Source organism: Meles meles, chromosome X (genome assembly GCF_922984935.1).
Source record: "Meles meles chromosome X, mMelMel3.1 paternal haplotype, whole genome shotgun sequence".
Classification (NCBI taxonomy): domain Eukaryota; kingdom Metazoa; phylum Chordata; class Mammalia; order Carnivora; family Mustelidae; genus Meles; species Meles meles.
The window spans coordinates 15,983,696-16,011,493 of NC_060087.1; the positions used below are offsets into that span (position 1 = coordinate 15,983,696).

The 27,798-nt window shown below is 49.3% G+C and overlaps 1 protein-coding gene across 7 annotated transcripts in view; it reads right to left on the reverse strand.

The window, feature by feature from the left end:
* Nucleotides 1–26,182, reverse strand: part of SH3KBP1 (SH3 domain containing kinase binding protein 1) — a 341,474-nt gene extending 315,292 nt beyond the window's left edge. For all 7 annotated transcript variants that reach the window (XM_045995813.1, XM_045995818.1, XM_045995814.1 and 4 more), the window contains exon 1: nucleotides 25,747–26,182. Coding sequence is in view for 6 of the 7 variants with exons in the window: in XM_045995818.1 (XP_045851774.1) it covers nucleotides 25,747–25,750 (4 nt within the window). In the remaining variant the exon portion in view is untranslated. The remainder of the gene's footprint in view (nucleotides 1–25,746) is intronic.
* Nucleotides 26,183–27,798: the final 1,616 nt, after the last annotated feature.

Consider the following 27,798-nt stretch of genomic DNA (forward strand, 5'->3'; position numbering starts at 1 on the left):
CTAACAGACACATGAAAAAATGTTCATCATCACTAGCCATCAGGGAGATTCAAATCAAAACCACATTGAGATACCATCTTACACCAATTAGAATGGCCAAAATTAACAAGACAGTAAACAACACGTGTTGGAGAGGATGTGGAGAAAGGGGAACCCTCTTACACTGTGGGTGGGAATGAAAGCTGGTGCAGCCACCTTGGAGAACAGTGTGGAGATTCCTTAAGAAATTAAGAATAGAGCTTCCCTATGACCCTGCAATTGCACTGCTGGGTATCTACCCCCAAGATACAGATGTAGTGAAAAGAAGGGCCATCTGTACCCCAATGTTCATAGCAGCAATGGCCACAGTTGCCAAACTGTGGAAAAAACCAAGATGCCCTTCAAAGGACAAATGGATAAAGATGTGGTCCATATATACAATGGAGTATTATGCCTCCATCAGAAAGGATGAATACCCAACTTTTGTATCAACATGGACGGGACTGGAGGAGATTATGCTGAATGAAATAAGTCAAGCAGAGTCAATTATCATATGGTTTCACTTACTTGTGAAGCATGAGGAATAACACAGAGGGCACTGGGAGATGGAGAGGAGAAGTGAGTTGGGGGAAATCGGAGGGGGAGATGAACCATGAGAAACTGAAGACTCTGAGAAACAAACTGAAGGTTTTGGAGGGGAGAGGGGTTGGGGGATGGGTGATCCTGGAGGTGGGCATTAAGGAGGGCACGTATTGCATGGAGCACTGGGTGTGGTGCATAAACAATGAATTCTGGAATACTGAAAAGAAATAAAATAAAACAAAATGAAAAAAAAAATAGTGTGATATATACCAATGTACGTTAATCTTACCCCGAAGGTGCTCAGTTCACATGTGGAGCACCCAGATCAGGAAAGAACACTCCAGGGTTAGGGGGTCAGCCTCTGAAGGACTAATCAGGATCCACCTGCGGCAGAGTTAGTCAACTGGCACGACAGAAGTGAGCGATGGCTCCCTGCTCTCCGGACTGGGTGAAAATACCATGCTGGCAGCTCAACCCTAGCAAGAACCACACAAGAGAATCTAGGAAACACAGCAATCCATCACTTTCAGAAAAGGGGCCCTGGACTCTGTCAGGACCATTGGTCAACCATTAAAGAAGGGCCCCTCCCCTCCCTGGGGGCTAGCTGACTCCTGCCCCTGGAACACCACCGCATCAACACTGACTGTCTCTCAGTCGATTAGAGAGCTCAGACTCTGCGGGGCGTGAGAGACAGGGCTCCCTCCAAGCCTACTTGCTAACAAGTGTTTAGCAAGTGGCCAAAACTGGTCTGAGACTTGCTTTCCCTGAAACATACCTCTGGTTAAGGGACTGTGGGAAAGGTCGCACAGGCTCCCATCAGCTGCTTCCCAAAAGAGCATGACAGTTCTTTAAAGGACAAGCCAGTTTAGGTCAGTTCACCACAGATAATGTCTTGGGATTCTTAAGAACACGTTTATGGCCCTGTGAGGGCTGACACCCCCCAGAGCAAAACCCTCCAGGGACAAGGTCTTCAGCTGGGCTGCTGTCTCCAGAGAGGGCCGTTTGGGCAGTGACAAGCCTCCCCTGGGACACCAAGAGTCCACACTGAACTCTTCTGGCTTACGGGGCGGGAGCATACCCCATGGCCCAAACCTGACCAAACTTATTTAGCCCAGAGTCTTCAAGCTGACTCAACAGTGGAATCAATCACAAAGCACACAACGAAAAAGCCCATGCTTTTATTTTCTTTAGGGCCAGATGTAATCAAGCCCATCTTCTATTTTCTTCCTCCCAAGGGGCAAGCTTGTCTGTCATTTCCTGTCCTCATCCCCCTGCTTCCTCATTCCCCTCTTGCTGGTCAGCCCAGCTGTTTCCAGCCATCCCACCTCCAGGCTCTGTCCAGTGCAGCCTGAGACCCGAGCAGCTCCGGGAGAGGGTGGCCTTCAGTGAGCGTCTCAGCTAGGATTGTCAAAACCCCAGGACAGTCTACAGTGCAGCCAGGCCATCTGACAAACTTTACGGCCCGCTGGGCTGAGCGAAACCTCCTTTGCAACTTCCTCAAACTGCAAAGATGGAAGCTGTCTTCCACACAGGCTGCCACCAAACTGACTGCCCCTTTGGCCCTACCTGACATGGAGATCGAGAAAAACCACATCCCCGCCTGAAGCTAATATAACACTGTACGTTCATTTTACCGGAAATCTGAGAAAGGAGAACAACATCCCTGGTGTGGTGGACAGAACAGTGCCCCCTCCGTCAGATGTGGGTACATCCTAATCCCTGGAGCCTCAAATACCTGGCAAAGGGACACTAACGCTGCAGACGGAATTAAGCCGGCTCACCAGCGGACCTTAAAATCGGGCAATTACTCTGAACTATCCCGGTGGACCTAATGTAATCCTAAGCGTTCTTCAAAGTCTAAGTTGGGGGCAAAGAGAAGGTCAGAGTGATGTGTTGTGACTTGGGAAGAGGACCCCCTGCTGCAGGCTTTGAAGATGGGGGAAGGGGGCCATGAGCCAAGGAATGCAAACAGTCTCTAGATGCTGGAAAAGACGAGGGACTATCATTTTCCCTAGAGTTTCCAGAAAGAAACACAGCCCTGTCAACACAAGTTTAGCCCAGTGAGACCCACATCAGACCTCTGATCTAAAAAACAGTAAGACAATAAATTCGTGTTGTTTGAAGCCATTAATCCTGTGGTCATTTGTCATGGCAGCAATAGGAAGCCATTATACCTGGCCATGAAATACCACAGTAGCTTGTTTCAGGCCTGAAAAAATGAGTGAGTCCCGAGTACAACTATCTTCAAAAGGCCATAACCCTGGCCTCCCCTGAAGGCCTGCCTCCAAGCCCCCGGTAGGCCTTACCTCCAAAGAAACCAGTGCCTGGGGACAGAAAACACACGTGGTTTTGTGTCACAGGGCAATTCTAAATAGAATACTTTGCCTGTGCCATTTTTATGAGGTATTTGCTTGACACAGATCTTTAAAAAGAAAACCCACTCAGAGTTATTTCTGTAACTGAAGGTGGGCAAGAATGGGGATAGTAAAATGAGATTATTACTTATGAAATGAGCAATGGAAGTTAAGCCTATTCTTACCTATCACTCACTGCATCGCTCTGCAACTAAGTATGGCGAGGACAATCTCCATTTCGGACCACCCCAACCCCACAGTACATGGGTCTGAGTCTCAAGACGTGCTGTTCTTCAAAGGCCTCAAGGCCAGTAGATGCCAGTCTCTTCTGGTTATTTGTTTGGCCATTGGCAGAAACTCAAAGAGAGCCAGAACTCCCTCTTTTCCAATGTACTTTCTGTGTGTGTCGTGAGCACCCTAAATGTGCAGACACAGAATCCTCTGGAACAGAGGGTGGGGGTGAAGAAGAGGAGCCACATGGCGGACAAGACTCCATATTTCAAGAAATTTGGGTTCTCTTTCCAAGCAGCTGAGCGTCAGGGTACCAACCGACAAAGGTCCCGCTCAGCGATCCCGCTTACCTAGGCTTGAGAGTAGTTAGGGCTTACAAAGTCTGCCCTAAAAATAAAAAGCCATGATTTCCAGTGCCAAAACAGTGGGCCATTTAAGCTCTATTGTTAGCAAGTCTCGCTTACCTGTAAAGCAGCATATGGCTCCTATAATTCTCCAAAGCACAAAAGCATTAAAAGATCGGAAAGACTATGACGAATGGGCTGGTCCCCAAGTGAGCATTCCCATATTGACAAAAGTAGACAGCCAACAGTCCGGCTGGCCCAACTGGCTTCTAGAGGGACCCGCTATCATGCTGCCAGCTCTAGCCACTAGAGACAGTTAATATATTAAGCCAAATGACAGAGGAGTCCCTGCTACCAATTTATGATATTGAAGACTTAGTGTTTTCGACAAGAAGGCATTTTCTAAGCAATGACTCCCTAGGGACAAAGAAAAGAATCCTGAGGCAAAACACCAGGGACGAGCTCAGGCTAAAAGAGAAAAGACAGCAAGAGGAAAAGAGAAGAAAACCGTGGCGTTGCCTGGCATGCGGTGGGGGTGGGGGGAGGCAGCAATACTTCCCTAAAATGCAGGATGAGAAGCCTGCAGAAATGAGCACCCTGGCTCCCTTATCTCAGATCTCCTCTGCACAGCCCCGGGCACATGCCTGCGCTATACTGCGTCCCTGGGAGGAAGTGTGGCAAGCCCCAATGCCCGCCACAACTAAAAAAGATAAAGTAGATTTCTTCGGGGGCGGGCTCACTTCAAACTTCGGAAGAGACCGTAAAACAAGCCAGCCCGCCAGCTGCCCTAACAACACGGGGCGCCCATGTCTGAGCCAATCGTTGCTCTTTTCTCGACAAATTCAGTGCAAAGGAGATGCTGGATAAAGGCGAACCAAGGGCCACAGGAAGATGCCCGCAGGTACAACAGAAGTGCTCCGGGCACAGTACCGTCGTGCTGCCACAATTCACCCACAGACCATGCCACAGATACCTTTTTACTCATTACTTTGGCTCTTTCAAGACCGAAATGCATCCAAACGTGGAACTAGAGCTTACACAGTGACAGGGTCAACAGCAGGGAAGACCGTGAGCAGAGCGACTTCCTCCATTGCTCCTGACGCTGCACGATGTGTGCCGGAGATGTGAATAAGCGATACCATTAAATAACCATTTCTGGCCCAGTTTGGGGAAACGAGACTCTGGCTTTAGAGTCGGACGTCATATGCTGTTTTCACTCATTCAACAAATATTTTTCTTTTGCTGCTCATTCTGGCTGAGATGCCGTGCCAGATACGGGAGACCAGTGTGGAAGAGACAGCTATGGGCTTCGCCTTAGTGCCAAAGGGACCACAGTCCACGGAGTATGATTGGTGCGGTCCCTGCAGTACCTGGTGGGGCTTCCGGAGCCAGCACGTGCCCAGTGCCCTTTCCTCAAGCGATGACCCCTCTCCTGAGCATCCGGACGCATCCACATCCGAGTTAGGGGTGGGGAGGGAGGAAAAGGAACAGGGAATGATGTCTGGCTACAACAAATGGGATTTCCTTGCATTTTCCAGCAGACCAAGTAAGGCAAAGATAAATAAGATGTCTCATGACCCCCCTCAAAAATCAGTAACTCATCCTCGAGTGATGGTTTCTTCTCGTTCATAACCATCAACCCAGGAAAGTGAAGTTGTAAGAGCAGCATGCATGAATTATTTTAGCCAAACATGCTATTCTCTTCCATCTCCTAAGCAAGAACTCATCAGCTCCAGGCTGTGAGCCAGGATTTCCCAGGACAGGGCTTACGACAGTATGGAAGGAAGAGACCAGGCAAAGACTAAGCAGAGCCCAGGGAGAGCAGGGAGATAATGGGAAGGCAGTGGCTTCAACTCCAGTTGGAGCCAGCGAAAAAAGCTAATGCGTCTCCCAGTCTCCCAAGTCAGCGCCACAGCAATGTTTCCCTACCTTATATCTAAAAATTGGTGCACACATAAATTTCACACACTACTGACTTAGCCCCCCCCCACCGCCCATTATCAGAAGGAAGCAACGGATGGCAGATGAGAAGACAAAGACTCCTAAAAGAAGCTCTCCATTTTGGGGAAGACAGGGAGGACCCCAGCTAGCGTGGAAATCAGATGAGACCCCGTTCCTCCCCCTGATGCTCCGTCCCCTGACCCCAGCCTCCTCGCAGAGTGCGGAAACGTGTTTCCCCACAGCATTCCCCAAACTGCCCCTGGTCTCACTTATCTACATTCTACCCCTAGAGACATCCCTCATCAGGTCGATTCAGAGCTATCCAGCCATGTTATGCCTTTAAGTATCTTTTCCTACTACTGAAGGTCCACCACCTGGATGCTCTTGACAGAACAATCTATTTTAAAATAACAGCTCCCAAGGCAGACCCAGCAGAGAGCCAACACACACATGTCAGCACCAAGGTCAATGACGACACTGGTCTAAAGAAAGTGCAGCAGACACCGGTGGTGCTCTGGTGCTCAAATTACAGCTCAGGTGAGTGGGAAGAGCGTGGGATACTGGAAACTACTGGTATTTCTCATTCACGGGCCAGACAAACACATGGTGGGTCCAAGATTACCAGATGAAAAACAAAAGACCAACCCTGCTGGTGGTGACAGGAACATTCAAAGGAGAGTGACCCAGAGTCCATCATTAAATAGTAGGTCCACCTGGAGGGCCACATAATCTTTGCGACCTGCAAATTTTCAGCAACTCTCTCTGAAAGGATGATTCAGCCCCAACCAAAGAGAGTACAATCTGTTGTACTTCAGGAGAAGTACAGCTTGTAATCTCAGGAAAAAATTCAAACTGTTAAGGTTTGAATTTAGGGATATTTGTAATTTCAGGAAAGAATTCAAACTGTTAAGGTTTGAATTTAGGGATATTTGAAAGCCAACTCAATGGTCTAGTGGGGTAGGCAGAGCACCCCAAAAGTTAAGAAGATCCAGGAACAACAGTATAAGCCTGATTATCTCTAGCAACTGATTGCCGATCACAGCTCATGTCTGGGAGGCAACACGGAGCGATAGGGAGCACAGCAAACTAAATTCACATGCTCACCCATCTGAACAGAGCTCCCACGACTACAGCCAAGCAAGAATGCCAGCCCAAGGATACCAGAAGACCTGGCATTTAAGAGCAACCAGGGACCTAAAATGTTATGGAAACATCAACTGGATTCCCAAATATCAGCAATTTGAGATTTTACAAAACACAGTGGGCCACTATGAGATCCCGATATGGCTCTCGCAGCTCTTAACAATCTTATTTTCTACACTGAATTTCCAAAACAGCATTCACAGCAAAGACCCTTTCCACAATCTTACTACTCATAAGCCCATTGTTCCAGCACTTACTCTCAGTCCACAGAATCCAGTTCAGCACCATTTTAAGACATTCCGAATTCACTGGAGGCATTTGTTTTTATATTATTTCTACATTCTGACAGAAGAAAAAAATTGTAACTTCAGATGATTCTGAATTATTTCCCAAAACTTCTATATATCGATCAACATCAAGGTACATTTTGCAGTCTTCCACCAAAGAGAGGAAATCAGAGACTGACAGATGCCACCAGAGTTCTCACGTTCACTCCTCTCCTCCCGGCTGTCTTAGTCAGTGTGCGCTGCTGTAACAAGAACACCAGAGACTGGGGGTCTTCAACAAACATTTATTTCTTGCAGTTCTGGAGGCTGGAAGTCCAAGATCACAGTGCCAGCATGGTCAGGCTCTGCCGAGAACCCTCTTCCTGGTATCCTCATACAGGGTTTGCGGGAGTGGTAGAAAAAGAGGTGGCGGGGGAGAGAGAGAGAAAGCTCTCTGCTATCTCTTCTGATAAGGGCATTACTCCCATCATGAAGGTTCCACCCTTATGACCTAATTACCTCCAAAAAGTCCAACCTCCAAATACCATCTCATTGGGGATTAGGGTTTCAACATATTAACTTTGTGGGGACACAAACATTCAGCCCAGGGTACATGTCAAAAAACAAAATCTGTGTCTCTTTGCCTCCCCCCTGCCCTCTCTCTCTCTCTCACACACACACGCACGCACACATGCACGCACATGCACAGAAAACAGATGAGCACACACGCTGGGGGGCCCAGAGCTATTAGGAAAGGGGAGGATGAAGTGGGCCAGCAGTTGGAAATGGCCTTCACAAAAGGAATGCAGCAAACAGAAGACAGATGGAGGGCATTGTCACTTGTGAGAGAGAAAAAGTAGACCTCAAAAATACAGTTTGCTTTTGTGATTATTTAGATACGTGAACCCTGAGAATAACAAAGTAAGAGAAAAATGAAGTCGCATCTTCAACAAGTTCACCAGCTCTGACGATTGAATACTTTCAAAACACACCCACAGCCCTGGGACTGGCAAAAATGCTCCTATGACGCAGCAAAGACCGATGATTACCTCCCAGCATCCCCTTCCTCCTTCAGCAACAGAACCCTTCCGTCCTTGCAGCATAGACATTATAGTGGCATCCCCAAATCTGTCCACATGCTAAGCCCCAGCACCTGTGCACAGGTTATAACCAGGCAGAGCGAGCTTTGCAGGTGTGATATATTTGAGGACCTTAAGATGGGGAGAACATCCTGGATTATCTCGGTGGGCCCAGCGTCATCACGAGGGCCTTAAAACACGGAAGAGGGAAGCAGATGAGCCGGAGAAGATGTGACAACAGAGGCAGGGGTGGGAGTGACACGAAGATGGGACCATTAGCCAATGAGTGCAGCTGCCTCTAGAAGCTGCAGAAGGCAGAGGATAGGTCCTCCCCTGGAGCCTCCAGAAGGAATGCAGTCCTGCCAAGCCATTCTGGACTTGTGACCACCCGAACTGCAAGACAATAACTCTGTATTGTTTTAAGCCATTAAGTTGGTGGTGATTTGTTACAGCAGGAAGAGGAGACGAATACTCCCACCCCTAGTTTGTATGGGGCACAGGGCTGCCCGGGTGGAAACTACATCCCCCAGACCCACGTGCAGCTAGGGCTGAGACTATAGCTACATTCTTAGCAATGGGAGAGAATGCTAGGAGCAGTTTCCAAGTCACATCCTTTAAAGAGAAGAGTTGTTCACCCTCCCCTTCGCCCTCCCCGTGGGCTGGAAGGCAGACCAGTCCCCATAAGCCCCTCCTACCAAGCCCACAAAGGAGGCCCTAGCAAGGGTGCAAGGGGCAACAGGAGAGGAGGCAGCTGACCCCGATGACCCTGCAGGGGTCAGCACGCAGTGGCCAGAGAGGAAAACAGACAGCTGTGCCATCTCAGGCTCTCTGTGACAGCCATTTAGCCTACGCCCTAATATATCTAGGATATAAAACGTTGGTGGGCACGGGAGCAGCTGAAGTGTTTACGCTATGAGATTACACACTTTGAAAACCAATCTGCCATTCTCGTTTCAAGCTCACATACTCTCTCCTTAAATAAATACATTCTCTTCTTCATTCATTAGTTTATTTCCTCATTCCCTGGGAGAATACACTGGTACAACCACTCTGGAAAGCCAGCAAAATCACTCATAGCTACACACCTTTAAAAAAAGGTATTTTACACATGCACCTAGAGACAGCTATTAAAATGGTGATAGGAAGTGCATTCACAGCAGCAAAAAACTGGAAGCAGTGCAAAAGTCCACCAGCAAGAGAAAGGATAAATACACAATGGCACACCAGACAGGGAAAATAACCAAACTACAAAACAAGAGACAACCAGCAAAACACAAGTCTCCATGCCAGGAGACTTGGTGCCAGGTTTAAAAAACTAAAACCAAGAAAAACCAGACTATGTTTTTTAGGAGATATATGTGGAAATGATAAATCCGTTTGTTAAAGAAGAGAATGATTTTTAAAAAGACCCATGATGGTCGCCTCCTCCTGAGAAGGCAGGGAGGGGGGACTGAGCCAGAGCGCCCGGCAGGGACGGGGTCACGAGTGTATCTTTTTTTTTTTTTTAAAGATTTTATTTATTGGGGGCGCCTGGGTGGCTCAGTGGGTTAGGCCACTGCCTTCGGCTCAGGTCGTGATCTCAGGGTCCTGGGATCGAGTCCCACATCGGGCTCTCTGCTCAGCAGGGAGCCTGCTTCTCTCTCTCTCTCTCTGCCTGCCTCTCTGTCTACTTGTGATCTCTCTGTCAAATAAATAAGTAAAATCTTAAAAAAAAAAAAAAAAAAAAAAAAAAAAGATTTTATTTATTTATTTGACAGGCAGAGATCACAAGTAGGCAGAGAGGAAGGCAGAGAGAGAGGAGGAAACAGGCTCTCTGCTGAGCAGAGGGCCCAACACAGGGCTCGATCCCAGGACCCTGGGATCATGACCTGAGCTAAAGGCAGAGGCTTTAACCCACTGAGCCACCCAGGCGCCCCACGAGCGTATCTTTTATAATGACGGGCGACACCATCCACACAACATACAGACTGTGTGTATCAAATACCGGCTCAGCTTTCAGAACTGTTTTGAAGGCGTCGCTCCAAGTGAAATGGCCTGTAGGAAGGATGAGTTCTCACCAGGTTGGAAAAGACAAAAGAGATGGAAGAAGCAAGTGAACTCCGAAGACCCTGTGCCACGTCAAGCAGTGTGTGCTCGGTCACATGGACAGCTGAGATTTCGTTTCCGAAACACACCATCCTGTCTCCTATTAGTGTTGATCTGAGCTTTACTGGGTTAATTTATACTTAATTTGTAAATCTATGTCATACTTACAAATGAGCTAAAAGTAAAAGGAGCCTTTATCTAGTTAAGTGCCTGGATTTTCAAGTAGTTTTTTTATTAAATAAAATTTAAGGGAATCAAAAAGGAAGGTAAGGCTGGGGATGCCTGGGGGTTCAGTCGGCTAAGCATCTGACTCTTGATTTCATCTCAAGTCATGATCTCCTAGTCCTGAGGGTCCTGAGAACGAGCCCCAAATCGGGCCCCATGCTCAGCAGGGCATCTGCTTGAGATTCTCTCTTCTCCCTCTGCCCCTCCTCCCTCCCTCTCTCTTTCTCTCTCTCTCAAATAAATAAGTCTTTTTAGAAAAGGAAGGAAAAATCTGACATGCACTACAATACAGATAAATCGTGAAGACATTACACCAAGTGAAATAAGGCAGTCACAAAAGGACTGATCCGGTATGATTCCATTTACATGAGGTGCCTACAGTGGCCCAAAACCATGGAGACAGAAAGTAAAATAGTGGTCGCCAGGGGCTGGAGGCAGGGGAAATGGGGAGTTAATGTTTCAGGGGCATGGAGTCTCAGGTGGGGGAGATTTAAAAGTGCTGGAGAAGGACAGTGGTGATAGTTATACAACAATACGGATGTGGGGCGCCTGGCTGGCTCAGTTGGTCCGCCTTCGTCTCAGGTCATGATTCCAGGCTCCTGGGATCAAGTCTCACATTGGGTTCCCCGCCCCATGGGGAGCCTGCTTCTTCTCTTTCTGCTCCTCTATCGTTTGGGCTCTCTTTCTGTCTAACAAATAAATAAAATATTTCTTAAAAACACATGTGCCTTCAGCTCAGGTCATGATCCTTGGGTCCTGGGATGGAGCCCACGTCAGGCTGTCCGCTCAGCAAGGAGTCTACTTCTCCCTCCGCCCCTCCCCCTGTTCATGTTCTCTCTCAAATAAACAAAATCTTTTTTTTAATTAAATAAAATTTAAAAAATTTTAAAAACCACTATGTGAATGCACTTAATGCCACTGAACTTATACACTTAAAGTGGTAAAAATGGTGAATGTTATGTTATTCAAATCAGACCACCAAAAAATTAATAAGTAAAAGCTGATAAACACTTGAATGTTTAAGGCAATATAGGGATTCTTGGAAACCATTTTCCTGGTGAGAGGACCTTCCACATTACTGGTCTGAGAAAGCCTGCGCTATCTGGTTTCCTTCTAGACCTCCAATGAGAAGGAAGTTTGTAGAATCTCAGAAAGTTGTCTTCTAACTTGTCGGGTGTTCCTCAAATTGAGACGTTTCTCTCTTTCTGGATAAACAGAATTTCTTCAAACAAACACCCTTTGGTTTGACACCTTATTTCATGGTGTGGTTCCTGAAATACTCACATCACAGTCTCCCTCCCAGTTAGGGAAATGAACGTTAATTATAATGTGTCACTAAGTGGAACCTTAACTATCTCTGAGTTCCTCTGGTTATCAGATCAAGGGCACTCAATAAGCACTTGTAGAATTTACCTGAATTCCAATATACGGCAGGACTGGGTCACTGTCTTGTTTGTTCTACCACGCCCAGCTGGTTATGTTCACAAGTTGAAAATGTAAGAAAGGGAGAAAGTATGTGATAGAGGTTATGCTCTCTAACCAACGCTCTCTAACATGTACTATCACAAAGTTTAGAACTCTCACAGAAACTTGCCCTGCAGAGGGCATCATAAATACTCAGCTAATTTTTTACCAAGTACATGAGCTGACATCTGGCATAGGCTTGTTGGCTGAATACATACTTCACACGATGCTCTCCATTAACGAAACGGACACACTATGAAGGCAAGGCTTTGAGATGGTTCTTCTGGCCTGGATCTTTAGATCCTGACCAGCCTTCCCTGTTGCCCTTTGAAGGTAAAAGCACAGTATTTTGAGGGGAGTCTCAGGTCGTGATGATGGTGATGCAAAGCTAAGCTCAGAAACCACAGGAGGGTTGTTACAGCCATGACCTTTCCTTCGCTGGCACGGGACTTAGCCCCACATCCCGGAGAAATATAAAGTCACATTGAGGACCCAGGGCCTCCAGGACACACTTTTCTCTATGGTTCTAGAAAACAAAGTTCCTTTCAATGCCACTCAGAGCATGAAGCAAAAGGAGGAAGGGAAGGGGAAAAGAAAGAAAAGACCCCCACAGGTTTCACCTTTCACTGCGTGTACCCTAATTTCACATCTGAATGCTAAACCAAGAGTAATTAGGGACCCCACCAATCCCCCCTAATAATCCCATCATCATCATCATCATCATCATCATCATCATCATCAGCCATTCTAATTCTAGTCATTCAGGGGGCTATGGAAACAAAGAACAGATATAAAATGTCACCCTCTCTACAACCTGAATTCCTTAAAGGATAAAAACGAAATTGATTTTTTAAAAAAGGAAATTGATGTCCATCACATCCCTATTTATAATATCAAGATTATGGAAACACCCCTAACTGCTCAAATGATAAGGAAATGTTCACATAAATTGAGATCCGTGGGGTGCCTGGGTGGCTCAGCGGGTTAAAGCCTCTGCCTTCAGCTCAGGTCATGATCCCAGGGTCCTAGGATCGAGCCCCACATCCGGCTCTCTGCTCGGTGGGGATCCTGCTTCCTCCTCTCTCTGCCTGCCTCTCTGCCTACTTGTGATCTCTCTCTGTCAAATAAATAAATAAAATCTTTTTTAAAAAATTGAGAACCGTGAATTCAGATATTTAGCAACTAAAAACACTGGTTCTGAAGATGATTATGAAGGTAAAAACAACCCACCAGGCCCCACATCCACAAGTATGTAGTAGGAAGACTGCAAAGACGTACACTAAAATAAAATGAGAGTGGTTGCATCAGGGTACAGTCTGGGCCGTCAAATTCTCCTGCTTCCTATTTTCTAAACCCTGTGATACAGTCACTATATATTTATAACAAAGAAATTTAAGATTTGAAAATATTGGAGCTAGAAGAAGAAACAGCCTAGAATGCGCTGGTGCCTGTGCAGGTGAGCTCCTCCTGGGCAGAGAGCCTGCACCCCCCCACCACTGGCTCCCCCACATCCCCCAGCCCCCCCACACCTCCAGACCAGTGGGGTACCAGGGGCTCCTCCCACAGGCCCACCCCTGGACCACTTTGGAAAGGTTTCTTCTCCCCCAGGGGACCACACCTCCTCCTGTGGCCCTTGTGACCTTACACTGCACCCAATAAATGACAGTTTCACCTAGTCTCAGGGCCACAGTACTTCTACTGAGCAAAGGAGGTGGTGATAGTGAAGTGGTGACCGGTGAAAAATCCAGGGAGGCCCAGGCAATCCGGGTGGGAGAGGGCTCTAAAGAAGCAATGGGAAGGGGTGCGAGAAGGGGTGTTTTGGGAGTGAAAGGGTGTTGGAGGAGGAAGAGAGAGACAGTGCTGAGGGGGAGGGAGAGGGAGAGGAGAAGGGGGAGGAGATGGGAGGTAGAGGGGTGGGAAATGAGAAGGAGGAGGAAGAGGGAGTCAGAGGAGGGCTTAGTAAGAAGCGGAGGGGAAGGCAGGGGTGTGGAGAAGGGAGATGTGGAGGAAGAGGAGTGTGGATGAGAAGGCGGACAGACAAGGACTGGAGAGGGGGGTAAGGAAGAGAGAATGGACCAAGGAGGAGGTGGGAGAGAGAGAATGAAGGAATGAAGGGAGGGAGGAAAGAAGGAAAGAGAGAGAGGAAGGAAGGAAGGGGAGAAAGGGACAAAAAAGAGAGAGGCCCTGCGGAAGAAGAGGGAAGGAGGGCCAGGAGAGAGCGGGTACTGGGAGAAGGGGCTGGAAGAGAGGTGGGGACACAGATAAAAGCGGAGGGACAGAAGGCGGGAAAAGGGATTACTTGGAAGGCAGCAGAGGAGGGAGACACATCCCGGGAAGTGTGAAGGGAAGAGGACAGGACGGTAGGAGAGAGAGATGGAGGCGGGGAGTGAGGGATGCGCGATGGAGACGAGGGAAGGCATGAGGCTGGAGAGAAGCACCGGGCCAGCCATTAGGGTAACAGTCCCCTGCCCCCTTTTCCCTTCATCTCTCTGACTGGGCGGATCCCGGCCAGGCAGTGGCTGTTTTTCACAACGTCTTCATCTCTTCCTCCGTTAAAAAAACCCACAGGTTCCGTAAAAGAACCAGATAGTGTCACAACTGTACCCCACCCCCGCAGCGTGCGATCACCAACCCACCCAAATGCCCCCCCAAAGTCACAGCTACACATTTTTACGTCCTGCCAGTGCGAAAGGAGAAACCAAGGTGAGTTACAGGACTGGGGTCTCAAAGGATAAAAATAACCTCTTCCTCACTCGGAAGCACAACAGGCCTGGCATGGCCAGGGGCCCTTCCTCACGGAGCTTTAGGAAAGGGACTCCAACGGCGGACGGAAGGGCCTCAAAGGCTCTAGCACCACCTCACACCAATCACCCTTTTGTCAAGACAAAGCCAGGAGAAATGGACACAGGGCACTGCCAGGTATCCTGGCTTACGGCTTCCACGCATCCTCACTTATAGCGTCTGCCCCAAGAGTGAGCCCAGGTCCCCCTTGTCTCACCAGCACTGCTCCCAGGGGCAGACTGTCCCAGCGCCCAGCACACACCCGGCCCCGACGAGACCCTCCTGAAACATTTCCACGGGCCCAGAACTGGGCGCGCCCTGGCCCTCACGGAAGTGGGCCCACAGCAGCCACCTGTGTATCTTCACGGGGCAGTGTTGACTCCGGTGAGCTCAGTCTTGCTAATGGGAATCTGGGACTGGGATGATGAACCAAATCCCTCTTAACAAGTGGCTGGAGCTATGGCATGCGCCCCATGAATGAGCTGCACAAAGAGAAAAAGGGACGGGGCAGGGAGGAGAGAAGGCCAGATGGCATGTGGGACAGCTGGCCTATCCCTGGTTCTAGGGCTTGTTGGGACCCTTGGGTTGCATGAGAGGCTCCTGTGGTCCTGTAAGAAGCCCCCCTTTTCAGATTAACAGCCTCTGCTTGGCTTCCTCACCTGAAGAAAGTCCTTACTGGGCGCATGTGTGCTCACACACAGAATATGAAGCAGGAGACGGTCCTAACCCAGTTAAGGAACGTGGTCTCCATCAGTTAAGATCCAGGACAAAGTTTCTACCAGTTATGAAACCCAGATGAGTCGAGAGTCAGGGGTACACAGCAGAATCTCCTAGAGAACTCTTCCAAAACATGCCCGTTGGTCCATCAAAATCGGAAGAGGGGGCCCCAGGCATAGCATCCTGACGCACATTCCCCAGGGGAGAAACCCACCAGCTACAGAGAAGTTCTATCTGTTTGTTCGGGCACCTGGGTGGCTCAGTCAGTTAAGGGTCTGACTCTTGGTTTTGGCTCAGATTGTGATTTTGGGGTCCTGAGACTGAGCCCCGCATCGGGCTCGGGGCTCAGCACAGCCCAGAGTCTGCTGGAGATTCTCTTTCTCTCCCTCTCTCTCCCTCTCTGCCCTCCCCAGCACGCCAAATAAATAAGTAAATAAATAAATTTTTTTTTAAAGTTCTATCAACAATTAATCATAATGTAAAAAGGAGGGAGAAATAATGGAAATGTCTGTCTGCTGCTATGGGCATGAACTCTGCCTGGAAGAATTTGGGAGAAAGAAAAACACAGACAGCCTAGGGGGACGGGTGGGGGAGATCGCCAGAGAACCGCAAGGCTAGGAACTGGGCAGGAGACCTGTGACTGAGACTGTGAGCACTTGGTACTTTTCAAATTTCGAAACGTGTAGATGTATAACCTCTTCCAGAAACTGACTTTTAAAAATGCTTTTAAAATTTCCCCAGCAAGCAGCTGTAGTCTCGAGGCCCAATAACCAGATGAGCACTGGGAACTGCTTCCCTTCACAAATTCTGTCCTCGATGGGTGAGCCCCTACTCCTATTCTTTCTCCAGGCCCCCCAAAGCTAATTACTTTCTTTTCATTTCTTTTCTGACAATTCAAAGGTAGCAATTAAGCTAAAACATGACCATCAATTTCCCAACACTTGCTCTGCCAACCTCCTTAGGTGTCAACGATGAGCTAATGCCAGACCACATCTGGGCTGACACGGCTGTTGTCCATCCAATATTTTATGGAGAACAAAAGGGCGGGGAGAAAGCACTGGTGACGTGATGAAAACCTATCTCATTTTGTTCATGGTGAAGACAGGTTTGGGTTTTGGGTTTTTGAATGATCAAAATAGGAGGAAGGCAGTGCCCATCTATGAAGCCATTCATGTCAAATGAATTTCACCCAGAAGCTAGTATGTAAAATGTTCAAGCAGAAGGTAGCATCCAGAACAGTCTGGTGAAGAAAATGAATATCCATGAAGAAACTGGCTAAGAGGAGGCGAGAGCAAAGCCAGGAAGGCCTTTTCCAGTTCTTACCCAAAACAACATTCAGGCACCTCCTTCCAGCTCTAGGCACAAAAATGAGAACTAGTTGGAATAATTAGGGAGGACACTAAGCTAATTAAAGACTTTTCACACAGGGAGTGGGTGTGTGATGGATAAAACTAGTGCAGCCCCAGAGGACCAGACCTAGAACAGGGCCCCAAGTCTTCCAAGTCCAGAACAGTCCAGAAAAATCCAGTCAAAACACAAGGGCTGGTATTTGCATACTGACTGATAAGAAGTTGAAATTTAAGGAGATGGTGATTTAAACTACCTACTCACGCTGTACCTATACACGACTTAAATTTGTTAGGCAAAATTAGTAATTAATGACAAATTCAATATTTGTAGTATTTAATACAAGACACTGAGGAAGAAACAGCAGTATGAATTGAACAGGACTTTCCCTTGCCACTCTGACCCCCACCAGGGGCAGACCAGCCTCCTGCAGGGGGTGTGTGGGGGGGTACAACTTCTGGGGCTACTGGAAGGAAATCAGCTTAAGGCCTTTGCTGGGCTTTTCTCGCCCAATGAATACAGTTCAGTGAGGACACGTATCGGTGAGGATTTTCTTTTGTTATTAGTGGTGTTCTTCTTCCTGAGGCTAAGTATAGGCCTAGCTTATCACTGCAGTAAGGGCCATGAGCTACATTTTGCTCTGTTGAAGCGTCCCCTAATGAAAACTACAGACTTGCCTGTAAGGCATTTACGCATAAAATAACAATCAAGTTGAAAAGCAAGTGCTCATTGTCACCCAGGATGCCAGTGTACCTTTGCCAGCTAAAGGAATTTAGGCAAAGAAAGGTACACCTCTGTCAGGCCTCTCTGCGCAGATCTGAGAGCTGAGTTTGGCCTCGCAGTGCTTTCTCCTACGACTGAACTATCCTGAGGAACTGAGGTAATTGGCAAGGAAGTTATCCAAGTAACTAACTCACAAATGCTTCAGGATGGAAAAGGAAATTCACAATTCCCCCAAAGGACGACAGGGATGTGACCAAGGGAGGTGGCTAGAGGGACAGAGCAAAGATGAAGTGCCTCCCAAAGGAATCAATGACTAAAAACATGTAAAAACCACAAGGCCATACTTTCCCTTTTTCCGTATTCCTTTGGAAACTTCACTGGGACCCTCGGGCTTCCACCAAGTGTTCTCCAAAATGCCTGAGCGGCCAGGAAGCCCCACGGGACATGGATTCTATGCTTCAAGTTAGATGCTTGCCAGGGAGGGGGTGATGAAAAAGTTTTCAAAACAGACAGCAGGGCTGGCTGCACGACACTGAATGTACTTAATGCCGCTCCACTGCGGACGTAAAAATGGTTAAAACAGCCAATTTTACCATGATTTTAAAAATTAATAATGTAACATACCAAAAACCATTGAACTGCACACTTTAGATGAGTGAATTTTAAGACATGTGAATTACAGCTCAATAAAAATGTTGTTGTTGTTGTTTTTAATTTACCAGGGAAACAGCCTGTAGAAAGAGCCTCAGTGTGGGGAGCAGGGGCCCGACCTTTACTGACCGCCTACCTGTACACGTGGTTAGTTCTTTCCAATTTTAAGGAAGCTGGGTCCTGCAGCCAGGGGACCATGTCTCTTTGCCTCTCAGAGTCTCCGTTTCATCATCTGCTGGTGTAGGCTGCCCTGACTGCCAAGGACCTTTCCAGAGCTTCAGTTGCAGGGACTGATGTGTGAGTGGCAGAAGGACCCACCATCTGCCACTCGGCGCACAAGCTCATCCCACTAGGAAGGCAGAACATCAGGGAAGCCAAACACGGGAGGAGTAAGTTTGTAAGTCTGCGACCCAGGTACCGACAGAAGAGGGGCATGAGCTGTGTTAAGAAACTTTCTACGCAAAGAACGAAAAGGTGAAAGAGTAACAAAGAGCCCTGCTTTCCAGTGACCGCCTGGTTTATTCACAAAACAAAGGCTGTGGCTACAGAGGAGACCTTGTGTCCAGAGCAGCTGATGACGAAGGAAGGAAATGGTGCTTCAACCATCTGTGAAACACTCAGAGCAGGCTTCCCCAACTTTTGGGGGCGGACAACTGCTAGGGGGCTGTCCTATACACTGTAGGATGTGTGGCAGTGTCCCTGGCCCCTGGCCTCCGGCTCCCAGCTGCCAGTGGACTGCCCTCCCCACACCAGCTGTGACAAGCAAGTGGCTCCAAACACTGCCAAAGGTCCCCCTGCGGGGCAAAACCGCCCCCAGTTGAGAACCAGTGCCAGCGCGAATTTTCTGTCCTGAACCTACAGTTCTCTGTCAAAGCCATGTGACATGTGGTGTCAGCCTTCTCACCCACTGCAACGCAGGCCACCGTGAACTGTCAGCAAACAGACCCGCTCAGCACGCCGCGCCTGGGGGAGCTCCCAGAATTGCACACACACTCCTAGCAGCCAAGAGCCTCGGAGAATTTCAACAGTAACCATACTTGGGTGAAGGGGTTACTCATTCATTCATTCCGTAACATATGGCACTTACTGTATGCCAGGCAATGAGCCAGGGCAATGGCATTTGGGACACCCTGTCAGAGATGAACAGGCTTCATACAAGATGACATGCTCTATACCAACCTTCAGATCAAGACAAAAAAGATGAACGAGGGGCGCAGCAGGCTGCATAACAGCCCTTTCCAAAGCTGTCCACATCTGAATCCCCAGAACCAGTGAATATGTTACTTTCCATGGCAAACAGGACTTGGCAGATCGATTAAGTTAAGGGGCTTGAGATGGGGGGGGGACTAGCCCAAATTATCCAGGCAGGCCCAACACAACACAACGGTCTTTATAAAGGGAAGCAGGAGGTTCACAGTAAGAGAGAGGATGCGAAGACAGAAGCAAGGTTAGCGTGATGTGGCCACAAGCCAAGGAATGTGGGCACCTCTTCCAGAAGGCAAGGACATGGATGCTCCCCTTCAGCCTCCAGAAGGAACACAGCCCTGCTGACACCTTAGTATCAATCCAGTGAGACCCATTTTGGACCTCTGACCTCCAAAAGGGTAAGATTACAAATTCATGCTCTTTTCAGCCGCTGGGTTTGTAGTATTTTGTCACCGCAGCAAGAGGAAACTCACACAGAGAGACCAGAAGGCAGAGAAGAGAGTGGAATCCCTTCCCCATGAAGGGAACTTTGTGGGCAAGGCTCGGGGCCTGAACGAGCATGGAAAAAACCAAGGCAGGGTTTGGCTGCCAAGCTTCCCAAAGCCTTTGCTAAGGAGTTCAGGATCGGAAGCGTCTGCAGAAGGGTGCGTGACATAGGGTTAATTCCAGAAACTTTGGGGGTTTGACTACACCCTGGAAAGAGCTGAGAGAGAGGATAGGGGAAGGAAGAAGAGGTAAGGCAAACAGCAGAATAGCTGTGGAAGTGACAGGAAAGGTGGTGATCCCCTCCAGGTTATGGATACTAGGGAAGAGAAACATGGAGCTCAGTGGAGAGCATGCTCTGTTCGCGGGGTCAAACACACACCTGGGTGAAGTTAGCTAGAAGGTCAGGAATAATAATTAACTCAACCAATTGTAATTTGGGGCTTCCCACGTGCCAGCACATGGACACGATAACCAAACAGATGCAGTTCCTGCCTTCCCTAAGCATGGAAGAGAGAAGCAGAAGAGTCAGTATCAGAGTGACACAATAGGAAAGAGACCCCACCGGCACTGCTGGCTTGGAAGACGGAAGTGGGCCATGAGCCAAGGAATGCAGAGGGCTCTGGAAACTGGAAAAAGCAAGGAAAGGGATTCTCCCCTAGAGCCTTGAGAAGGAATGCAGCCCTGCCCATATCTTGATCTTAGCCCAGGGAGACCTGTCTTGGACCTCTGATCTCCAGAACTTTAAAGATAATAAACTTATGGCATCTGGGGGCACCAAGTGTTTGGTAATTTATTACGGCAGCGATCAGAAGCTAATACAGGTACCAGGTACAGAAAACCAGGAACAAATACCAAAACCCCCATCATGCTAACCGTGTAGTTGAGTGTCTGTTCTAAAGAGGATGAAGGGGAAAAAAGGACAATGGCAAGGACCTATGAGATGCTCTGGTGAAAGTCCAAGTGATGCTGAGATGCGCGGGCCAGTGGCACTAACGTCCAGGCGCCGGACAGCCGGCATGGACGAGACTCACAGAAGAATCAAGACTGTCCGTCACAGGTTTGTTCTGAACTAGAGCGTACTTTTCTCCTTCTCTAAGGCCATGTGTCACTTATAACAACAGCTTATATTGGCCCATGCACTCTTCAGTGACCCACGTGCTCTGACCCTCAGCCTTCTCACCTGTGAGGCAAGGAGGTTCTACACTGACCGTGACTGCATCGGAACCACCTGAAGGGCTCCTTAAAACACAGATTGCTAGGCTCCAGCTCCTTCCTCATTCAATGGGTAGAACTGGGGCCAGGGAATGTGTATCTCTAACAAGATCCCAGGGAGGCAGGTGCTGCTGGCCGGGGGAGACCACGCTCTGAGAACCACTGTATTCCACTCTCCTCTCACACTGAAGAGATTCAAGTAGTTTCCTGCCCCGCTTCTCTCCCCTTACAAGCCACCCTGACTTCTTGGTTCTCAGCAGCTTGCTCTGTGTGACTCTGTATCTCCTGCCCCATCTGGGCATTTCAGTTGTCCGGTACACAACTGAACAGCTCAACAGCCTGCAGATGAGAGCTGGCCCATGGCAAGGAAGGAGCCACCAAATATACCTAAAAGGCTATTATCCTCTCCAACATCCTAGTCTCTGCCCCCCATTAATCACTTAGCTCAGAAAAGCAGCCCCCGCCATCCAAGAGCGGGCCAGGCAGTCTCCCCCAGTGACCAAACAATTCCCCAGGACACCGACATCAGACAAGGCCACTCTGTGGCCAGGATGGGACAAGACAAAAACAAGACCACTCTGTAACCCTGTGTGAACACAGAGGACAAGTGAACCTTGTCCAAATCCCAGATGTCCCCACACATGCTGGCATCCTGACTAACAGGAGGGACTGCTGCTTCCTCACCAGTCCCAGCCTTTGTCGGGTCCTCCTGCTTCTAGAGAAGATTGAGGGGGACCCTGACCCTGGAATTACCTCGCTTCCGGCCAGCATCCAAACCAGAGCACACCCAGCTTCCTTGAACGCTCCCCTAAAGCCCCTGCCACGGGCCCAGTCCTCCACGTGGTCCTGTCCCACACGGCTCCCCGTGGTCCGTCGCTGCCACGAGAAGAGAACCGCTTGTTCCACGCCGGGTGCGGTCCTGGGGCCGGGGCGGGGGGCGGCGGCTGGAGGAGAGTGATGACTCCTACCCAATTTTCAGATTTCAGATTTCAGCTCAAACACAATCTCCTCAAAGACATTGCCTTGTCGTTTCCCCTCTGTAGCCTAAATCACATTGCCCCTCTCTAATCTCCTTCCGTGAGACCCAGCGGGGCTTCTAATCACATCTCGTCCCCAGTACTGCATTCAGGCCTACCTCTCTCCCCAGCTGGAAAAGCCTAAGCTGGCAGGTGTGTGTGCTGTGCACGCATTCCTAGCACAATGCCTGGCACAAATCGGATCAGTAAATACTGGATGGAGAGTTGGGTGAATGGATTAATACTGACCACTGCATGAGATCTACTTTTTTTAAAAAAAGATTTTATGTATTTATTTGACAGAGACAGAGATCACAAGCAGGCAGAGAGGCAGGCAGAGAAAGGGGGTGAAGCAGGCTCCCTGCTGAGCAGAGAGCCCGATGTGGGGCTCGATCCCAGGACCCTGAGATGATGACCTGAGCTGAAGGCAGAGGCTTTAACTCACTGAGCGACCGGGCACTCCTGCATGTGATCTACTTTAAAACAATTTCAAATACAAGAGCTGATGAGAGAAGGTCAGAAAGGCAGCAAGAACTGAAGGTCTGTGCAACCAGGGAGGTACCAAGGTTTTGCCCGTGCCGTGATGGGTATAAGGGGACAAAGTAAAGGCCATGAATGATAAAGGGGGAGTCTTTTCTTCCATTTCTAACTTTAGACTGTTTGTGGAGACCAACATACTACACTCATTCTAGCTTTAGTTTAGCATAAGGCAATCTCCCACCAAAACAATACACTGCTGGGGCGCCTGGGTGGCTCAGTTAATCGTTTGCCTTCAGCTCAGGTCATGATCCCAGGGTCCTGGGATCGAGCCCCACATCGGGCTTCCTGCTCAGCGGGAAGCCTGCTTCTCCCTCTCCCACTCGCCCTGCTTGTGTTTCCTCTCTCGCTGTATCTCTCTTTGTCAAATAAATAAAATGTTTAAAAAAAAAAGACTGGATAAATTTAAAAAACAAACAAACAAAAAAACAATACATTGCTAAAAACAGCCCAAACTTTCTTATTACCCTGGAATTTTCTAAAAAAAAGATCATTTGCTGGGTTTGCAAATCCTCCACTATTCACAAATTTGGATCGCTAATATTTGTGCAATCGTAATGACAAGAGGCCTTCCCTGCAGGCATCTGCCTGCAAGCTCTGAGGGCACATTCTGAGTGGGCTTTTATAAGAGGCCATTTTACAACTGGCTTCATTTCAGAGTTAGGGATTTAATGTTCCTCAGTTATTTTTCAGACTAAAGACTATATAATATAATTTCACTGTGTTAGCCATCAACAGAAAAAATCATTACCACGCCAGGTAAGAATGCAAGTGTATCAGACTGATACACTGGAGAAATCTTTTGAAAACCAGCGAGACTCGGGGGATTGGGGAAGGGGGCTGGCCTGTGTGTGGACACACACATCTGCTTCAGAAACAGCACTATGGTTGGCTCTCTCAGAAGACGTGCAGAATCAATTCTTAAATACCTGTACTTCATTACAAATACACTGTCGAAGATGCTTTAGAAAATAACAGGTGTGGGGGGTTCCTGTCTGGATCAGTTGGTGGGGCATGTGACTCTTAACCTCAGGGTTATGAATTCAAGTCCCACCTTGGGTGTAAAGATTACTTAAAAATAAAATCTTTTTTAAAAAACCAACTCTTTGAAGCACCTGGGTCACTCAGTCGGTTAAGCGTCTGACTCTTGATTTTGGCTCAGGTCACCATCTCAGGGTTGTGGGACTAAGCCCTGCTTAAGATTCTCTCTGCCTTTCTTCCCTTACCCCTCCCCCATCCCTCTCTTAAAAAAAAAGAAAGAAAAAGACAATAGCAGGTGATCTTTAGCCATAAACTACTACAGACATCGTAAGTCCCACTATAAACATTTTAATGAATTAAATGACAGCATTCATTTTAACTCAATATCAACTCAATTAAGCATTAACACTTGAAATAAAAGAAAATCAGTTTCTGCACCCCCCCCTCTGTTTTGTAATGGTCACAGTAAAAAAAAAAAATATTAAGCTTGAAAGGACTATAAACTGCTGAAGCAGTGTCTAATTTTCTTAGGAGGCTCTGGATAATGATAACAGTTCAGGCTTGAATAATAAACAGGCCTGTTTCTTCTTAAACTGGACTCCTCTTCCTTCTGAGATACAGAAAGCACAGTCCAGCCACAGAAGACATTTGTATCTAACTTCTTTTTTTGTGCAACCCTCTTAGGACCCACAAAAAAAAAGGAAAGGTGATCAAAATTTCATTTTTGGATACCTCAGGAAAAACCAACCTGTTACTAAAGTGATCAGTAATGTTTAAAGTATATATATTTCTGTTAATAAACTAATCATCTTACTAGGTGCCAAAGCAAAACAAGAGCATTGAGTTAAGTGTTTTGTCTTCCACCAGGCAGGAGGGTTTCATACTCATTCATTCATTCATTCATTCAATAAATATTTATTTAGGGCCTGCTCCACAGCAGGTACCAAAGAAAACAGTGCTGAGCACTATCCTTACGGTCATGGAGCCTGCAGTAGGGGAGATGAATGTTAGACTCAAATCAATGTGTAATACCACTATTTCTTGGAAGGTGCAATAGGAGAAAGGGTGACAGAGAAACTAATTTAGACTGGAAGTAGTGCAAAGAGCAGAGAAGGGCACTGAGAAAAAGAAGTGACTGAGAAAAAAGTGACTCTGAAGCCGAGAGGCCATCAATTCACCACCACTTTAGAAGAGGAAAACCATTTTAGCAAATGACCACAAATGGGATTTTAACTGCCTGTCAACAACTTACTGGGTTAAACCTCCCCTTTTCCAGGGCATTCCTGTTCAGGAGCATCCTATGAGAGCTTGCCTATCACTGCTGGACTCTCCTTCTCAAATCTTATTACCTAAACACGGAAAGGTCTTACTTTATTATGACTTATTATGATCTACAGCCTTCCTCTGCCTGGCCTAGGAACACCCAAAAATAATCTGCCAAAGGCACGAAAGACAGAGACTGGCTTCCAGCAAGAATATTAACTGCGTGGGCCACGCGATTACTAGCCCACGCAATCAGAAGTCCTTTGCCCAATAAAGTGCCACATCCTCTAGGCAAGGTGGCTCCAATATGTCAGAGTCTATACCAGATGGGACCCAGGGGACCTAACGAACGGTTAGTTGCCTACTTGGAACTGATGTTCAATCAGTAAATCGAGGACTGGATCACGGGCTCCAGTTCCCAGAGCCTTCAGACTTAGAGGATGTAGGAAGTGGCCTTTGAGCATCACGGAGCGGAGAGCTCGCCCGACTGAGAGAAGGCAGGCAGGCAGAGAGGGGGTCAGGGCCGGAGGAAGAGGGGCTCCAAGACAGACGCGTCTGACGCTCAGGACCCGAGGATGGCACGCCAGGCCGGGAACTGGGGCGTTTCCCGCACCACCACCTCCCCCCCCCCCACCACGTCGGCCCCCAGCAAAGGCAACCCGGCCCCTGGCCGCCCTGAGACCCCCGAGATTCTGGCTTCCCCCTCAGCAGGGTCAGGGGGAGAGACACGGCGACCCCCGGGTTGGGCTGGAGCCCACCAGCTCCACATACCCACGCCCTCAGCGCAGAGGAGGGCGCGCTGGGGCGAGAAAATGGCCAAGACAAAACTCTCCCCGCCCACCCGAAGAGCCAACCACACCCCCTGCATCCCTCAGCCTCAGCTGCCCCGGGCCCGGCCCGGGATCCTCCGCCCAGGCCCCCACGGGGCTCCCGTCGGTGCCGCGCGGGCTCTGCAGGGACGCGAATGGGAGTGAATAGGAGTGTGCGAGGCAGGCAGGGTGCCAACCGCGGTGTCACCCGCCAGGGCCCTGCCCCCGGAGCGTCCTCCCGACTCCGCGGTCCCGGGACAGGCGCGCCGCCCGCACACTGAGGTGGACGCCCGGGCGTCGGGGCGCGGGCAGTCCCCTACTCACCCATTGGCGTCGAGCCGGGCCGGGCCGCCGAGGCAGCGTGAAAGTTGGCGGAGGCGGGCGCGGGGGTCGGGTGCCGGGATCCGGGCGCGGGGATCCGGGCGCGGGGGCCGGGACGCAGCGACGGCTGGGCCGGCGTTCTCCTCAGTAGCGGCGGCCGCGGCGGCTCAGCGCCGCCCGCTGCTGCCCCTGTTGCTGCTGCCGCTGCTGCCCCGTGGTGATTCCTGCTGCTGCTGCTGCTGCTGCTGCTGCTGCTGTTGCTGCTGCTGCTGCTGCTGCTGCTGCTGCTGCATCGCGGCCCGCTCCGCCCGGCTGAGCCGGGTTTCCTGCTCCCCGCGAGTGGAAATTGCGAAAAAAAAAGAAGAAGAAGAAGAAGAAGCAGCGCCGCCCAGCCCAGCGCCTGGCAGCCGCGGCCGCGCAGCCCGCTCTCCCCCCTCGCCGCCGCCGCCGCCGCCGCCGCCGCGAAGCGCCTGCGGCTCAGCCTGCCGTGGACTCGCGGCCGCCGAGGCGGGGCGGGGCCAACTGGGGGCGGGGCCAGAGAAGGGCGGGGCGGGGCCGGGGCGGGGCCGGCGCCCGGGGCGTCCCTGCGGCTGCGGCGCTTGACGCTCCGGCGCCCCCCTCACCGCCGGCTGGGGAGGGACCCAGCTCCACGAGGCCGCCCCACACCCGCGGCGGCACTGCCCCGGGAAATGCCGCGAGACTCCTCGAGACCCCGAGCGGGGGTCGTGGGGGAGGGGGCGTCCGAGTGGAGTAGCACGTGGGAAAGGAGGTGGAAGCGGCAGATCCCCAGGGTGCGACGAGAGGTCGAGGGCGGGTCGAGGGCGGGTTGAGGGTGGGAGACCATGGGTAGGTGAGAGAATGAACACCTGCTGAGGGTGATGGCAGGTAACCCCGGGATCGGAGATCAGGGCAACCCAAAATAAGCTTTCACAGAGCGGGCTATTGGGAAGGCAGGAGAAGGGGTCCCTTTGGAGGGAGAGAAATGCTACATCCATTCAGTGCAGCATGGGAAAGGCCACCAAGTGTGAGTTCGGCTTACAGGAGGCGGCGGAATGGAGATTCGGAAAGGCAGAAAAGGACGCAGTGGGGATGGTGGGGCACATCGCCCCGCACCTACCCTCGCAGAGACCCCTAACCCCGCATCCCGTGCCTCGGCCAGGTGGGGTTGGGCTGCTCAGCTGTGTTCTTAGGCTCTGATGTTCCCAAGAATCTCCTGAGGCAAAGGCTGACTCCCTCCCCAGTAAGGTACTGTGCCACACTGGCTCCCCAGACCTGGGCAGCCAACCTTTGAATGAGCGCTGAAATAAAAACAGGGAATTCATAGGTAACTCACAAGCTCCTTTTTTGGGTCCATTCACCACTACACCTTTCGCCATAAATACTCTGCCAGGCAGCACCACGTTCACTTACCATCCGCTTATTTCCTTTTCCCTTTCCACCATCTGGTGGTAGGAAGAGATAGTGAAATAGATGGGAGACATTCAAAAAGGGAGAAAATAAAAACAATTAAGAAATCGAATCATTGGCCCCTGAAAAAAGGAGGAGGCTGAAGGTTAGTGGACCCAGAGGTGACCAATAAAATCTGGCCCGCTACCCAATATAGGGCTGTGGTCATAACTGACCCATGATGTTGGGGCAACTCTGGTAAATTGGTTACATCCTGGGATTTTTTGCAGAAAGATGTTCTTATAATTGCTTCATTAGCTTAAAAAAAAAAAAAACCTCTCACAGTCAGGGTCTCACTAACAACAGATCAGTAACATCAACTTTCTAAACGCTTTTCTTGTGTGTCAGAGAAATCTGAATAACAGGCTAATCAAGGGGGAGAAGACCCATCCGTGGAGCTGACAGAGACATAGTGACATCGATGGCACACTCCCAAGGAAGGGATTAAAGCACATGGGAATTAAGAACTTGAAATGTTGGAGGCACAGATGAATACTCGTTATACCTGCTCCAGAATGCAGACTGCCTCACTCATTATGTGCCTTGGCATATCAAAGAGACAAGGCCTCGTGATGGGATCTTAGAGTGGACAAACACTGAAACTCATAA